General features: G+C 47.2%; 1 protein-coding gene across 1 annotated transcript; it reads right to left on the bottom strand.

Moving 5' to 3' along the window:
- Positions 1 to 1,910: 1,910 nt before the first annotated feature.
- On the bottom strand, positions 1,911 to 16,067 carry zc3h4 (zinc finger CCCH-type containing 4). Its single transcript, XM_066703864.1, has 14 exons — positions 15,674 to 16,067; positions 10,188 to 10,443; positions 9,945 to 10,058; positions 9,423 to 9,687; positions 8,772 to 8,923; positions 8,156 to 8,261; positions 7,886 to 8,028; positions 7,343 to 7,456; positions 7,004 to 7,115; positions 6,718 to 6,827; positions 6,221 to 6,609; positions 5,576 to 5,946; positions 5,164 to 5,436; positions 1,911 to 5,034 (listed from the first exon to the last, which is right to left on the bottom strand). The coding sequence occupies exons 1-14, from the start codon at positions 15,757 to 15,759 to the stop codon at positions 3,191 to 3,193; spliced, it is 4,335 nt and encodes a 1,444-aa protein (XP_066559961.1). The 5' UTR covers positions 15,760 to 16,067; the 3' UTR covers positions 1,911 to 3,190.
- Between the last annotated feature and the right edge of the window lie 143 nt (positions 16,068 to 16,210).

Here is a 16,210-nt window from a genome sequence, read left to right as displayed (position 1 = left end):
TTTCATGAAAAGTCAGTATTTTAATCCACAGCCTGATCAATGCTAGAAACACAGACATTTAAATGGAGAAAGATTGTTTTTAGTCTTGACATCTCACCCCTTCTCTTTCAGCCTGTGACCTTTCTGGATGACCCCCGATCACTAATCCTGCCTATCGGAAGGGGGGTGGTTAGAGCAGAGAGCATGTGATGGTTTAAATAAACAGTTCAAAAAGGAACATGTAATGCATGGCCACTTCAGTGTGACTGGCACCACTGTGAACTGTGGGTGGGGGGAGGGGGTGTCTTTAAAGGCAAGCATGTTCCCAATTATTCCAACAGTAGTTTTTGATATAAATATATTTATATATTTTTTTCCAGGCTAGGAGATGACTCTAAGGAGTTTCCAGCAGAGAGTGAAAGTACAGGTAGTGGGATTGGCTCTTGTGGATGCTTTGAAAGTGTACTCTCCCTGTGAGTAGTAACTCTCCATTCTGCTTTGCATTTGTGAGAAAACCTCAGGTGTAAAAAAAAAAACAAATTTGACCCCTCCTTTGCTTTCACACCAGCGACAATCAGCACCCAGGTTTCAGAACTTAGAACCTGGGTTGGTGTGCTAGTATGAAAGGGGTTAAAATTCCCCCTTTAAATACCCACTCCAGACAAAGACGCATGACAAAAGTCTCAAGTCACAAGACAAGCCATACATTGCAAATAAACTATCTGGGCAATTCCTTTTTAATAGGTTCCTGGAAGAGGGGGGTAGCCAACAAGGAGAGAGATGATGCTAAGAGAACAATAACAACAACAGAAAGAGGCATAAGAAAAGAGAGAGTGGGAGAGTGGAGATGGCCAGAGACAGAGCCACAACATTGTGAAGCTGGCCTTGCTCTCCCAGTGCGGGAAAGATTGCCTGACCCATTTTAAGCTGTAAGCAGATCAGGCAGGTTATATATACTGACCCTGCAGGAGCTCCAGGCCCCTTCACTTTAAATTGAGTAATATATGGCTAAGAGGATTTAGGAGCTAGCGTCTTCCTGTGCTGTAAAAAAACAAAACAGACTGTAATCTTACACTGTTATGCGTGTTTATATAAATAGATGGATGGATACCTTGGCATGCAGTGGCCACTACATGTCTATATCCCCTTTCACACTCGCTCACCAACCGGGGGTGAGAACACAGACACAGGGAGAGAGCGTGTTGACCCGGGTCAAGAGCAACCCGCCTCAGGGGGTAGGTTGGCCACCAAGCCAGCACTAACCTGGGTAGAGCGAGACAAAAGTGTCCCTCCAGCAGTAACCACGGGTCTAAATCGCTAATCAGACTGGGGAGTGATAGCGGGTAGAGGATGGCAGTGCCAGAGGGGATGGGCTTTTCTTAGCTAATATTTCCTGGTACTGTGTATACACCTACCTTTGAGGTTGTCCACAAAGTAGTCATGTCAGGGGAAGCATTTATCATTTGCAAAAGGTCTCTACTGGAGGAGGTTTTTTTTTTCTTCTCCTGTATGCACACAATGCAACCACTCGAGGGCGCTGCACCCACATCACAAAAAACATAAAATCAGTCTAGAATAATTATATCAATGATATCGTGATATAACAATAGCAAATGACTCAATAGCAAATAATTCTGAAGTATTTTGTGGGGGTCTACACAGTTGGTGTCAATAATAATAACAATTTCAGTACAGTGAATGTGCAGACTTCAGTAAAAACTAACTGGAGGGACAATGAAATACATGACACAGAATTCTAGGCTTCAGATCATTATCAGCACCCTCAATCCACACTGCGTCTGTAGTTAGAGACAACAAGGTGGCAGGGACTAGCCGACATCTTTGCACTCGCTTCAAGATGAATTGGCACAGAAAAATCTACACTATGCAGTCCACGCTCCCCGAGTTAAACAGACCAAGGTGGAAATCGCTGGTTTATTTAGATTTTATTTTTAAAACAACTGGAAAAGAAGAAGTCCATCTCTATATTTTTTTGTCTTTTTAAGGGTTACAAACTTCAGATTTTTTCAAGTGTTCAGGTGTGGAGAAAAATAAAAATAGGACAGATTCAACTTCCAAATGACACTGAAGAAGCAGATTTGTTTTTAAAGTATAAAAATAATAAATACAAAAAAAAAATACACATTACAAAGAGCTTCTCAAACAGCGACTGTAAAAGTTTTTTTTCCTGTTCCTTTTTAAGTGGCAGAAAAATTGTCTGTGTTTTTAAATACAAAGCAACAAATGCCTAAAGCAGGAATACTAACCCATTCCCCCCACCCCACCAAAAAAACATCTAACATACTGCAGTTACTGAGAGCTAGAATATTTAAAACCGTTAAATTATTGACAGTTGAAAAGAGGGGGAAAGTAACAGCACAGGTGATGGTTGAGTCTCCAGCTTTGCTTTGAAATGAACAGTCAGGCTCAAATAACTAGTGGAAATAAATCAAAATAAATGCATAATTGTGTGTCTGATTTGGATAAACATTTGGAAGTTTCATGGCAGTGCATGCTTGATTTTTGTTATTACTTTTCTTCCTTTTCCTCATTTTGTAACTGGGCGACTGCTATACAACCATGCATAAGACAGGCTGACAAAGCAAGAGAGAGAGAGAAACAAAAAAAGCAATACAGAAACAGACACCCAGGCTGGTAGGATGACAAGTAAGAAATGTAATACAAAATAGGTGGGGCTCACGAAAAAACGGGAACCTCGTCTCCCTCTGTGCACCCACACCGATCACTGTGTTCTGATTAACTTCAAAAACATTGAAAATCTCTTTCACAAAGTAAACAAGGTTATGTACAAGCAGAAATTTGTCGATTTTCTTCTTTCTTTCTCCATTAGATTTGATTATGATTTTATTTTTTGGTAAAGTAAAGGAACAGGAACTGAATTTTTTACAGGAACGATAATTTTTCTTTAGTTTTTTTTCTCTTTTAAATCGTTTTATTAAAAATAGAAGCTGCTGTTCCTTTTCCCCTCCCTCCCTAACCAGCAAATGCACCAACACTGTACGGTGTCACAAAGCAGTAACACACACACTCACGCACACAAGCACACACACACGCACGCACGCACACACAACAGTCCTTCGTCACGTCATACTGCATTCCTCGTCCTCGCATACGGGAGATTTAAAACAAAACACAAAACGGAAAAACAAACAAACAAAAAAGTGAAATAGTCCGAGGACGCACGCCTCCGTCACTGGCAGAAAGGGGAGGCGGTGGGGTCGAAGCCCTTGAACACGTCCTTGAGAGAAGCCGCATCTTGCTCAGCGCTGTCCGGCTGGGCCGGGCTGTTGCCGCCAAACGGACTCCCGGTTCCGCTGGGCTTGCTGGCCTGCTTCACCATCCCGAAAAGCGTGGACACCGGTAGATTGTGGACACCCGGCTGGGGCTGTTGCGTCTGTGGGCCCGACTCTGGGTTCCCACCGGCCCCCGCCGAGAGACCCCCCCCGACCCCACCACTGGAGGAGGAGGAAGAGGAGGAGGCCGAACCTGCCCCCCCGCCCGCGGTTCCGGAAGCTGGGGAGGGCGTGGGTTTGGGCCGGGGTCGGTTGTAGCTGTTATATCGATCTGTGGTTGGCTCACTCGAGCTCTTCTCCGTTTCCGGCTGGTCCAGAGCCGACTTCCGCACAAACAGGGGCTCTTTGGACTTGCTCTTGCTCGCCTCAGGGGGTTTGGGCTCCCCCGTGGAAGAGGAGGAGTTGGCCGTGGAGGATGAAGTGCTGCCAGCGCCCTCCGTTTTGCTCGAGCTCTGAGTCCTTGGGTCGTACAGGCTGATCCCGCTCAGCACGCTGCTCTGGCTGCCCCCTCCACTGCCCCCAACCGCCCTGCTAGACCCGCCTGCCGACAGTAGCCGGGGGTCGTAGGGGGCAATTGTAGTTGGCGAGGGCGGGGCTGCCTGAGGGGCAGCAGGGCTCTCACTAGGCTGCTTGAGTGCTGGTTTCTGGGGCTGCAGTCTGGGGTCGGCGGGGGTCTTGCGGGCCATCCTGGGATCCACCAGCTTCTCCACAGCTCCGCCAGATGAGCCGGAAGGGGCGCCCGCCGTGGCAGACGCAGACGTGGAAGTGGGGGGGGGCTGGGAGGAGGAAGAGGAGGAGGAGGAGGAGGAAGAGGAAGAGGAGGGGCCCTGCGAGGGTGTGGGTGAGCTGCCTGAAGCTGCATTCACCGTCTTCAGGATGCGAGACAGCAACTCAAAGTCCGGGAGAGAAGATGAAGAGGAAGAGGAGGCAGAGGAAGAGTTAACAGCGGGAGAGACGGAGGAAGCTGTGGGGTCGGGCGTGAGCTGTGGGGGTGGCGGGTGCTGTGGTGGTGGCGCGGGGGCGGCGGTGTGGAGCTGCTGCTGGGCGCGGTTGAGCCGGGGGTCCAGGGCGCTCACAGGGGGAATGCCGGGTGGCAGTGGCAGGAAATCCTGCTTGGGGAGTGGCAGAGGGATGAGGTCCTCAGGGTTCCACAGCACCGCCCGGGCGAAGTGCGGCCTGTGCAGCACGATGTCCTTCTTGATGTGGCTGAACTGCTGCAGCTGCGAGCGCGGGTCCCTCAGAGACGCCCCCAGCAGCGGCTCCAGTGGGATGGGCACCGGCTTGTCCCTGAGCACGCGCTCCCCGTCCTCCTCATCCGCAGCGGAGGAGGCCGAGACGGGGGCTGGGGTGGACTTGTGGTGCCCGTGGGGAGATGAGGAGGACGAGGAGGAGGAAGAGTTGGGTGTGTCTGATTTGGCTGCAAGGCGAGCCAGCCTGGGGTCAGCCGGGGCCGAAGAAGTAGAGGAAGAGGAGGTAGAGTTGGCAGGAGGAGCAGAGGGGCTGCCATCCTCCCCAGCCCTCAGCAGGCGGGGGTCTCGGGCCAGGCGGGGGTCAGCCGGCCTGCTGGGGGGAGCTTTCTGCAGCCGTGGGTCGCTGGGCCCCACATTCCCTCCCAGGGGGCCGGAATCAGGCGGGTGCGGCTTGGCAGATGCCTGGGTCTGCTGGCGGAGCGTCTTCAGGATGGATGTGACGCTGCCCCCCCCGTCCTCTTCCTCACTGGAATACCAGTTAGCCGAGTCGCCTTGTTGAGAAAGATAAGGAAAGGAGCCGTCAGACCACATTCACACTAGTACAAACATAGTACAAAATGCTAGTAATTCTAGCATTTATAAACTTATGATAAATTAACGGTTAGAGAGAGCACACGTACCTTCTGCGTCCCTGTCGCCCCCACCCTCAGCCAGTCTCCGGGCCCTCTCCTCCTCCTCCTGCTGCTTCTGCTGGATCCTCATGAATAGTGCGCGCTGGGCTGCGGGCAGGAAATCGGGGACGTTCATCCCCTGCTGCTGACTGGGCGCCCCAGCGTTGGGGGGGGGCTCCATGCCCATCATGGGGCCCTGGGCCCCTGGGGGCGGCTCCCGGAACGAGCCCATGTCTCCTTCCTCCTCCTCCTCCATCCCTCCGTACTCCTCATACTCCTCTCCTGCAGGGAACAGAGAGATGCCCTTGTTACTTTTACTCGGCAATCTCTTGCACAGCGCTGCACTCTACGACCCTGTATCCCACACAGACACCTGCACAGAGAGCTGGCACATGACAAACAGACAGACGCCTTCACTCACCGTCTTCTCCTCCCCCTTCCATCTCCATGCCCTGCTGCTGGTGGTAGAAGTTGTCGTAGAAGGGTCCAGGAGGGGGGGGCCCCGGGGGCATCATGCCCGGGTGGGGGGGCCCGTCGCCAGGTCCAAATCCTGGCATCATTGGGGGGCCAGGACCCATGGGGGGTGGCCCCTGGTTCATTCCTGGGGGACCCATGGGGGGCATGTCATGGGGGCCTGGGGGCCTCATGCCTGGGGGACCAGGTGGTGGGCCAGGTCCCATGTGCCCTGGGGGACCCGGGGGGCCAGGGAAGCGGGGCGGAGGGGGTCCAGGAGGGCCGGGAGGACCTGAAGGACCTGGAGGACCAGGGGGGCCAGGGGGACCACCTTGACCTCTGTAAGAGAAAGGAAGAGTGTCAAGCAGAGTGACCAACAAAATATTACATTATATATAGATGTATGTGTATACATTTATTTAAAATATATATTCTGAAGAAGAAAGGAGCAACAGGTTTTAGCAGTTCACAGAGCAGGACAAAATCAAATCCAGATAATTGAAAATAAGTAAAAAGATAAGTAAACAAGTTCAATTCAGTTACATGAGTTAAGGTAACCCAAATAAAACAATGATGAGCATAACCACCCCAGTGTCCAGTCACTCCAGCTCACCTGACGCCCAGTTTCTGCGCCAGCTGTCCAGTGGGCTGCACCACAATCTCGAATAGTGATGGGATCTTCTTCTGGGAGTTCCCAGAACAGGGTGGCGGTGGCCCTATGGGGGGTGGCCCAGGTGGGGGCTGTCCTGGGCAGGGGCCGGGGCCAGGGGGACCAGGGGGGCAGGGGGGGCCAGGGGGCATGGAGCCTGGGGGAGGTCCCGGGGGTCCCGAAGGGGGCATGGAGCCGCCCGGGGAGCTGGGGTCGGGGGGGCCAGGACGCGGTGGAGTGGGTAGCAGGCCGACCCCGGGGGGGGGCTTGGGCAGGGGGTTGATGCCCTGCTTCTTCAGCTCCTCCACTTCCTTCTCATCCTCTGCTCCGGCCTCCGCATCCTCTGCCAGCATCTGCAGGGACAAAAGAGGGACGCCTGGTTACTGACTGTACTACACTGTATTGCGCTGCAGTGCAGTAAGATGCTGAAGGCACGTCTCAGGGTGGCGCTCAGCACTCACCTTGTCCAGCAGGTCCCTGGTGTCATCGGTCAGCGGCTCGTGGGAGAACATGCAGTCATCCCCATTCACACAGCTGCCCGTCGTGTGGTACAGCTTGCAGGGGAAGTCCCGTGGGTATAGGTTAAGGGAAACACAAGCCAGTCGAACCACATACCACCACTCACACATAGACATTATATTATTACTAATAGTTTGGTCCACGTCTGCGTGATACAGCATCATGGCTGCGCAGCTAGTGCCTAGCATTGCCTATGCCTCAGCAGGAGCAAGAAGCAGTAAAGGATATCATGCATGTAGGGACAGTTCTCAGCCCGGGCACAGAAACCAGTGATGTAAAACTTGCACAGTTCCTTCTTCTTGGGCAGCTCGATGTCGTGGCTGAAATTACAATGTTCCCCCTGCAAAGAAACAGACAATCAGGAAACATCATTTGGTGAACAAACTTCAAGGAGGCAAACAGAGAACATTGAAGGAACGCATCGCCCTCTTAAAAGGAATGCTGTTTCTCTGAAAATTCTGAGACCACAGAATACACCAGTTCCGGCCAAGCGTGCAATTTAATCACTTATGCACCGACTGCCCCCCAGGTTGATCCTGAGCGTGCAGTGACACCGGTGTGGCGTACCCAAGTGCAGCGGCCCTCGATGTAGTATTTGCAGATGACCTTGCCCTTCTTGTCCGAGACCTGCTGGTGAGATTTGTCCTGGTCGTTCCTGCGCGGGCCGCCACCGCCTCCATCCTGCAGGGACAGCATTGACAACAACATGACACACAATCAATACACCACAGAGGCACAGTGGACAACACAACAACACTGCTCTGCACAGGGACACTGCTTAAACACAGCACGACACTACTCTAAAAAGACTCAGCAGGGACGTAGTTTTAGGGATTTGGAAAAGAGGAACTGACATTTGCTTTCTTTTATACTACATGATTACACAGATGAACTACCACTAGGTGGCACTAGCCAGACTGTTACTCTAATAGGAAGTGACATTAAACCCGACTGCAAATTGTGTAAGTTTTAAAGCACATTTTCTGGGTGTTGTGCAGACAGAGAGAGAGAGAGAGAGAGAGAGAGAGAGAGAGAGAGAGAGAGAGAGAGAAAGAGAAACGGGCAGTGAGTATCCTGCCGGGTCAGCTGTGTTCAGTCACTCTCACTCACCCCCATGTCCATGTCTCCATTGTTGTCGTCGTCACCACCGCAGTCCATCCCTCCTCGGCCCCTACCTCGGTGGTTCCTGCCCCGGCCCCGGTTCATGCCTCGGCCCCCCTTTCCTCTCCCACGGCCCCTCCCACCTTTACCACCTGCAGGAGCAACAGAGCGAGTTACCACACACACACAAGTATGCATACACGCGTACATGCATACGAGGACCCAAGCCAGAGTATAAATTCAGAGCCGCTGATATCTGACATTTTGCAAGAGACTGACCCCGGCCTCGGTGCGGGCCCTCTTTGGACTTCCGGTACTGGTTGAGCTCCTTGGAGTAATCGTCGTACTCCTCTTCACCCATATTGTCGTAGTCGTCTTCTCCATACTACAGCAACCAAACAAACAAACAAAATAAAGCGAAGATTAAAAACAAGGAGAAACATCCTTTATTAATAGTAGTGACAATTAAGTTTTTTAAACATAAAAAAAAGTCTTTTTTTTTGTAATTACGTATGAATATGTTTGCTTATCATCATTATTTGAACTGATAAGGGGTGTGTCATAGCCGGTCTTTAGTAGTGTGCACCATGAAGAGTGATAGTAATACTAATGATATGGATTATAATTCTAATACCCAGCCGGGTTTGACTCGTGTTGGGATTGTACTTCTCCGCACGTAGAGTTGTGCGAGTCTGAAACAAGACGCCTGAATGCAGACAGGATCACTACTAAGGATTACTGAATAAACAGCTGGATGAAATCCTCCTTTACAACAATTAGTTATTAGCAACGGAACCCAATGAAGAAAATGGGCGAACCGGGCCCCCGCATTCTTCTCCCCCCCCCCCCCCCCCCCGAGACCTGCAAGTGATTGACAGCCAGCGGGACGCCTCACCTCCATTTCTTCTCCATACATCCCATCTCCGTCGTCGTTCTCCCCGCCCATCTTGCCCCGCCCCCGGCCCCTGCCCCCTCCCCCCCGGCCGACACGTCCCCTCATCCCTCCTCTTCCGCGACCCCGCTGGTTCTTGATCCGCCCTTTTCCTCCTGAGGAAAACAAAAGGGAACAATTTTTGTTTTAATTTTATTTTAGCTTTCCCGTTTTGATGTACCCAGACACAAACACACACACACAGCAAAGCCAACTGACATGCTGCATATATGCCCTTGAAGCAGAATTCACCAAATTGTTCCAAATTGGGACATAGGCTCAACATGGTCTGTTTTTTAAGCTGTTACGGTGGCCACCAACAGTGTAGATGCCACAGGGTTTTGAATAGCTTTCCAAATCAAGATCCAAGTGCTTTTTCGCGTAGCTGAAGACATTAAGACTGATTTCTGACTCATTGTTAGTGTGGCACAGAAGTAGATCAGGACAGGAGCCAGCTGTGAATAAGCCAGCAGGCTGGGGCAGTAGGTGCCTATGCCTCACATTTGATGTAATTAAAAAAAATATACACAATTCAGTTCAGTTCTGTGCCCCATGGAAAACAAACTCTCATAATGAACTCTCAAATGACGCAAATACTCGTGTTCTGCCAGTTACCTCGCCCTCCGCGGGGCCCGCCTCCACCTCCTCCCTCCTTGGCCTTGCGGTACTGGTTGAGCTCCTTGGCAAAGTCATCGTACTCTTCCTCCCCCATCTCCTCCTCCTCCTCTCCCTCGTACAGCTCCTCCTCATAGTCGTCGTAGCCGTAGCCCTGTTTCTCCATCTTTATGTAGCCTCCGCCTTTCTTGGGCATGGGCATGGGCATGGGCATGGGCATGGGGCCGCCATGGGGGGGTGGTGGTGGGGGGTAGCCCGGGTGAGGCTGGAGGAGGGGAAGAGTGTGTGTCAGTGGACATATAATACTATCATTCTATTACCATGAGGAATACTAAAAACATATATGTATAACAAAATCAAGGTAGTTTATGGGCTCTATAATGCTGTTGACTCTTTCTATGGGACAGCAACATTACAGCTAATGTCCAGACATGAGGAATATTATAGAAATGGAACCCGCTGGTTTGCTACAGAATCCTGTTCTGCAATTGGAATACGCAAGGCTGTGATTGGCAGACTGACCTGGGGCGGGTACTGGGGGCTGTACTCGCTGTACTTCCTGTGTCTCTTCTCGCTGGGGCTGTAGTCAGAATCGTCACTGAAATCCGAGTGGTCATCACTGGAGGAAGCATGTCGCTGCGGAGAGGCACAAACGCACACAGAAACGGTGTTAAAGGTCCTAATTGTAATAGTGCAGAGTTACATCTCTCTCTATCTATAGATTTAGAACTATAGGTACAGTGTGACAATGCGTAAGAGGCTCACTTTGTGCTTGGATTTGCGTCTCTTCTTGGCCCTCCTCTTCTCCTTCTCTCTCTCTCTCTCTTTCCTCTTTTTCCTCTTACGCCGGTGGGCCTTGTCCTTGTCCTTGTCGTCATCGGACCCGCTGCCGTGCCGCTCCCTGCTGTGCCGGACCTTCTCCTGCGCACCCCCGCCCCCGCCACCACCTCCCCCGCCCGGCCCCTCTGCCTCCCCTCCGTCGTCCTCCAGCTCCCCTTCCTCCAGCTCGCCATCCTCCCGACTGCACAGCAAGAGAGAGAAAGAGAAATTATAGAACCTGTATTTGTACCATATTATTATGATTACTAATAATCACTTAAACACTTATCCCAGGCAACTCCCAAAAGGATTACAATGTAACCTTCATTACCTGTCACGCAGTATGTGTGTCTCAAACTCTGAACAGGCTTGAGGAAAACATATACCAATTTAGCAGGCCTCTACATGGGGCATATGTCACTATGGGTTCGTAGGGGTTATTTTTTTCTCTCCAATAATACAAATGTAAAGAGACTCTCCCTCATTCTACCTTCCCTCACACCCACAATCCTGTACAGGCGCTCAGAGTGTCAGTGGTGTTATAAAGAGTAGGGCAGGAGGGGCACAGAGAGAGCCTGGTGTACTCAGGTGCAAAATCTGTTCCAGGTGGGAAATCTGACGTGAGGCACTGCACTTTTTTAAGAAGATTATAAAATACGTGTAAAAAGAAATGGTTGTGATATAGGCCTAAACCGCTCCCTGTTATGGTCAGGCCTGTTTTGGTGTTAGAACAACTCACCACACCTCCACCATGGGAGACGCTTGTTTATTTCCCAGCCTGGAGCCTGAGAGTCATAGGGCCGGCTGCCTGTGTTTGTGTATTGCTCTGTACTGCTCTTCTTTGGTCTGTTCTGTGCTCTATGTACCGCCCTGCACTGCTCTGCTATAGCTCTAGTAAAAAGGCTGCAAGTTTTCCTGGGAAATTTCCACCAGAGCAACTGAGCTCGAGGGTGTGGATGTAAGTTATGTCATCCTTCCTGATATAACACCAAGTGAAATACACCGAGATAAACTCAACAAAGAACAACAATGGAAAAGGGGGGGTAAAAAAACAAAACATTTAAGTGACCTTAGTGCCACACTAGGAAGATTTGTATTATTGTACTAGAACTATTGCATCGCACAGATACAGACGTCTATGCATCTTCTGCACTGCTGTAATCATGGCCACCTCCACCCCTCACCTGAAGCAGTTGATTATGTACTTGTTTGATTAGGACTAACACTTCAGTGGTGGATGATGGGAGTCTCCACTTAACGGAAACGCATACCACTACAATCATACATCACACCATGTGTATTACACCCCTTATTATTAATATTGATATCACTACTCTGACTTCCACCAACTACTTATGGCAATGAACAGAAAACCTTGACTGAACCTTGTCACTTAAACCAAAATCCAAAAGGAAAATGACAATGCCAGTGCTACAATACTGTCTGTCCTTCATTAACCACTCTGGCTGAATGCAGGCTGGGCTTCTTTAACCCTGTTAATCATAACCAAGAAAATAAATAAAGACTGAGGTGCTGCTGCTGGTGGGCCACTGCAGACTGACAGTGAGGCCATTGCATTCGTCTCAGACTGATTGGATCACAGAGCCAAGCCATCTATTCCCCGAGCCGTGCTCACGAGCGGCCGTTAGCTAGCAGTGAAGGTGCTGCACAGGGGAGCCGCAGTAACTCAACGTGGACTCGCCGCTAACCAGTTTTTACACAAATTGGGAGAGGGGCGGTTTTCATTGTTTCCCATGCAATATGTAATCTTACAGTTCAGCAGACTGTATACTACACACTACTCAGATCACAAGCCCGGGCTGCACACAATGTCAAGTGGCAGGGCAGCCTGGGAGCAGACCCACTGTGCTGAAGGGGTTATATTTAGATGCAGTCAAGGCTCAGGTTGCTGCATATTTAATAACAAAATGAATATCTACTAGTGGGCAAGTTTGTAGCCTTACAGCAGTTCTCAACGGCCTAAATATATATATTTTTCATTTCATGCAAGCCTATGCTTTATAAGAAATCCTCCCCCAAAACCAGACAATCACAGGTTGGTGGGAGTTCTCCATTTTCTGACCTGAAGGCATGTAGTGCTTGCAGAAAATGGTGTAATTGCCTTAAAACACAAGCTAATTGTCCCCTTAATCCACATTTATAATACAAATGATACACAAACGTACTCTCTCTCTGCTTAGATGCTGGTAGCTTTTCTATATGAATACAGGGGCTCTTTTTACTAATTTGTTTTGCACAGCTGGCAGTGCACAAGACATCCCATCGCGCAAGCTGACAGATTAGACAAAGAGACTACTGACTGCCCCGACTCCTGGCCCCCTCAACCCTCTCTGTGCAATGCTCAGTCTATGCATAGAGGCAGGCCAAAGAGGGGGGAAAAGACAATATGACAATGCTAATAACAATGGTAAAAATTATCCTGCCATATTGCAGGTATGTTTCAAAGCAAGGCAGCCCAGTTCACCAAAACTGAGGCGCCATCTAAAGCCACCAATTTGTTACAACTTCTACACCTTTGTTATAAAAACACAAGGAATATAGGTCTATCTCCAGTTTCTACATCTTAATTTGTACCTATATTAAACACCTTCTACATACTTTATAAATACAGGTACAAAAATCTCATCACAAAATCACACCGGCAGTGCAGCTTTCTTCCCATCGTTATTGTCATAGTGAATTTCAAAAGTTGCAAAGAAAAACCTACTTATTAAATATTCAGGCAAATTGTTAAAAAAATATATTAAACCCTAACCTTTTTTTTCACCTAAAATATTCTAAAAAATAAATAATAATGCTGCCAATAGTGGGGAGTGCTTGGGGTACTGGGGCAGATCTGTTTGAAAATGAGAGGAAACCAGTCATCCCATATGTATGTGTGTGTGTGTGTGTGTGTGAAGGTGTCAGAGCAAAGACCAGGAACTGAACATAGGGGGGTGGGGGGTGGTGGGGAGGGGGAGATTCCAGTACCTTGCTATGAGAAATAATTCCCATCATCAGCAATCAAAGAGACAAAATATAATTGTGTTCCTGCTCTTGAAAACATACCCCCTGAAGGGCTTTTTCAGCCAAGTTATTTGGTCAGAAGAGTCCAGGTGTATTTCTGCCTGTGGCTCACTTGGTGGGGGACTGTGTTGGGTGCAGAGAAAGTCATCAGTGAAAATTAAAGATCTGTAACCTGCTCTGACACTGACACACACACAGCAGGCAAAATTGAAGTCTTTTGGTTGTATGGTAGCTCTAGGTGTTGGGAGAACTGGTACTGGTACTTGCCTAAGGTACTGCCTAATGTGAAGGAAGACATGTACAGGAAGTAAACTGGGACTATTTACAAGAACAAAAACAGGTTCCAAACAAACATGTTAAGTGACGTTACTGGCTGACTGAATGAGTTCACTGTAATGTACAATATTTGTTTAAATACACAGTATATATGGTTATAGGCGGGTGTTGGTGGAACAGGATGGGGGGTTAACAAGTTGCCTTAATTTACTACATATAAAATGAGCTTATTTTTATAACATTCAAAATCAATACCAAAATGATGTATATCACAATAAGATCAAGTAAATAACCCTAACTGGATAACTGTGCCCACTGTGAAAATGTCTCTAGAATTGTAAGTAAAATCATAATAATCCTACCAGTTATTACAACATATCAGACTGCATGCAAGGCTTTCAATGAAAAACTGCGATCACAAAAGACAAAAAAGATAGCACGAGGAAATATTTCAAAAGTTTCACTGACTTAACTGATCTAGGCAGGCTTTCTGAAAAGATGAGCAGGCCTCGTTCTTTGTAAATAATGGAATACTTACTGTCGCCATGGCTATCTTCATAATTCCATTGAAAAGCATTGGGAATTCATAATTGTTTCTATATATCCATTGTGTTGGTACATTAGAGTGTTCCATTTTTATTATTGGCAATGGGGTTCATAAGTTGAAGGGAGGAAAATAAGGAAGACTCACAGCTAAGTTGCAGGGGAAAGATGAAGATACAGTTCAATTGCAACTACTCTGCACAGAAATACTCAATGGCAAGCAGGGAGTTAAAATGGGGAACTTTTTGTGGGTTTTTGGTTTACTTTTCTTTCGGGAATGCTTTTGGAAACGTTGAAACACTGTACTGGTCCTGTAATAAAGGGATACTGTAAAAGAAAATTACCTGAGAATGAAATAGGCTTTAAAACAAGAATAAAGTGACTTTTTAATGTTAAAATAAAAACTATAAAGTTTTTTGCGTTCTAATAATGATTTTTTTTTTTAAGCTAAGTATGGGAAGGAGTGGAGAGGGTAATTATTGTAAAGTGTGATTTTTTTAATGTTAACTTACTGTAGTTGCACAACATTTCACGTTATGTTTACAAAATAAACCTAAAAGTAATCGTCCATGCTTTCTAAAACATAAAACATGCATTCAGGTTCGGGAAATCTTTAAAGAAAAGAAAAGAAATGCATACTCTCTCTATTTAACAAACGTGTTAAAGATATACACATTCGCTATGCTTTCATGTGTTAGGCTAATACTACGTACGGTAATAACGTTAGTTACGTTGGACTTGTCGATTAGCAAATCGCATCGACGTTTTCTTAAAGGATTAAAAAAAAAAGGCAACAATAATTCAGAATCAACTCTGTAGTTACTCAGAACAAATATTTTGAAGAAAAAAAATATAAAATAAAAAGTTTTTTAAAGTAGTTGATCTTAAAACAATTGCGCCCAAAGATTGGAAGAGATCTAAAGTGCGTCACAGCTACGATTGTAGCAATAAGGTAATTAATATCAATTTAAAAATACTATATAGAAATATAGGTCAATTCAATCCGTTTATCGTCCGGAAACAACTATGACGTACACAATATGCATATAAACATATTTTTTTAAATAATTAACATTTATACTAATTAACATTTTACGATTGCTAGTCTGCAATCCATGAGAAAAACGTTAATTTTGATCTTGATCCATATCTATTTATTATGAATATAGTTTTGTTCAAATTATATTTTACTAAATATTTGTCGCGGTTTCATCAGATTCGCTTTTGCAATCCAATGTTGGTTTCATACGGAAATAACTAATTACGCTTTGTCTAGCAGGAGATTCATTTAAGTCTTCTCCTTTCCAAAAATATGTAGAAGTTTGTTCATTTTCAAGACGTTAAAAATACTGAACATAGATCCCAGAATATATTGTTTGACCTTCCTGTCGTTGGCTCTCTGCAATGTTTCAAGATGGCGTTTGTTACCTCTGTTACTTGTTCCCCAGAAAAAGGCGACTTTTAATCCCTTTGAAAAGAAACCAAAAAAAAAGAAAAGAAAAAGAAAGCCAGAGCTTTTTTAGGCCCTAAAAAAGCTCAGGTTAAATCAACTTTGGTATAGAAATATGATGGTAGAATTACTCGACCTTTCGTCAGTGAGAAGACTGTTGATGTGTTCGTGGTTGGAGGTTGTTGGGGAGATTGGATGGACAGTCATGCTTTCCACAGCCATTTCCTCCTAACATTTAAGTGCAAAAAAAACACAACTCGACACTGTAATCTACTGGCTTATGCGGCACAGACTTGGAGCTATTTGGTTACTGTTGTTGTTTTTGGAAGTTTCAGTTCAGAATAGTCAATTCCCCATTTACAGTTATAAGAAAGAGGTTGACTTTTTTCCTGACGTTCTCCTTCGTCCTACAGTTGCGCTGTGTAAAATGAAACTCATCCACATAAAATGGCGGCGGCCCTGTAACTCAGGGAAGAGGGAGGAGCTAAGCGGGGGCTCGGCCGAAGATGACGAAACAACGGGCTCCGAGCCTCACGGCCGTTTCTGAACACACTTCGTTTGAGTGACGTCGGCGAACGAAAATGCCCGAAGGTTAACTCCCTTTTTTCAGTCGTTTTTTTGAACGCAATAAACAATCCTTGCCATAGTTCTGAATTGTTACATTGGTATACAT

The sequence above is a fragment of the Amia ocellicauda genome, chromosome 5 (assembly GCF_036373705.1).
Source record: "Amia ocellicauda isolate fAmiCal2 chromosome 5, fAmiCal2.hap1, whole genome shotgun sequence".
NCBI classification, from domain to species: domain Eukaryota; kingdom Metazoa; phylum Chordata; class Actinopteri; order Amiiformes; family Amiidae; genus Amia; species Amia ocellicauda.
This window is presented reverse-complemented; position numbering and strand designations above follow the sequence as displayed.

Excerpts from the sequence above, each read along its gene's own strand:
- zc3h4 (XM_066703864.1), bottom strand. The coding sequence starts at position 15,759 with ATGGCTGTGGAAAGCATGACTGTCCATCCAATCTCCCCAACAACCTCC. Across the intron at positions 6,610-6,717 it reads CCAGGGACCTGCTGGACAAG|ATGCTGGCAGAGGATGCGGA; the intron begins GTGAGTGCTGAG and ends TTGTCCCTGCAG. Across the intron at positions 5,035-5,163 it reads GGGCGACAGGGACGCAGAAG|GCGACTCGGCTAACTGGTAT; the intron begins GTACGTGTGCTC and ends TTTCTCAACAAG.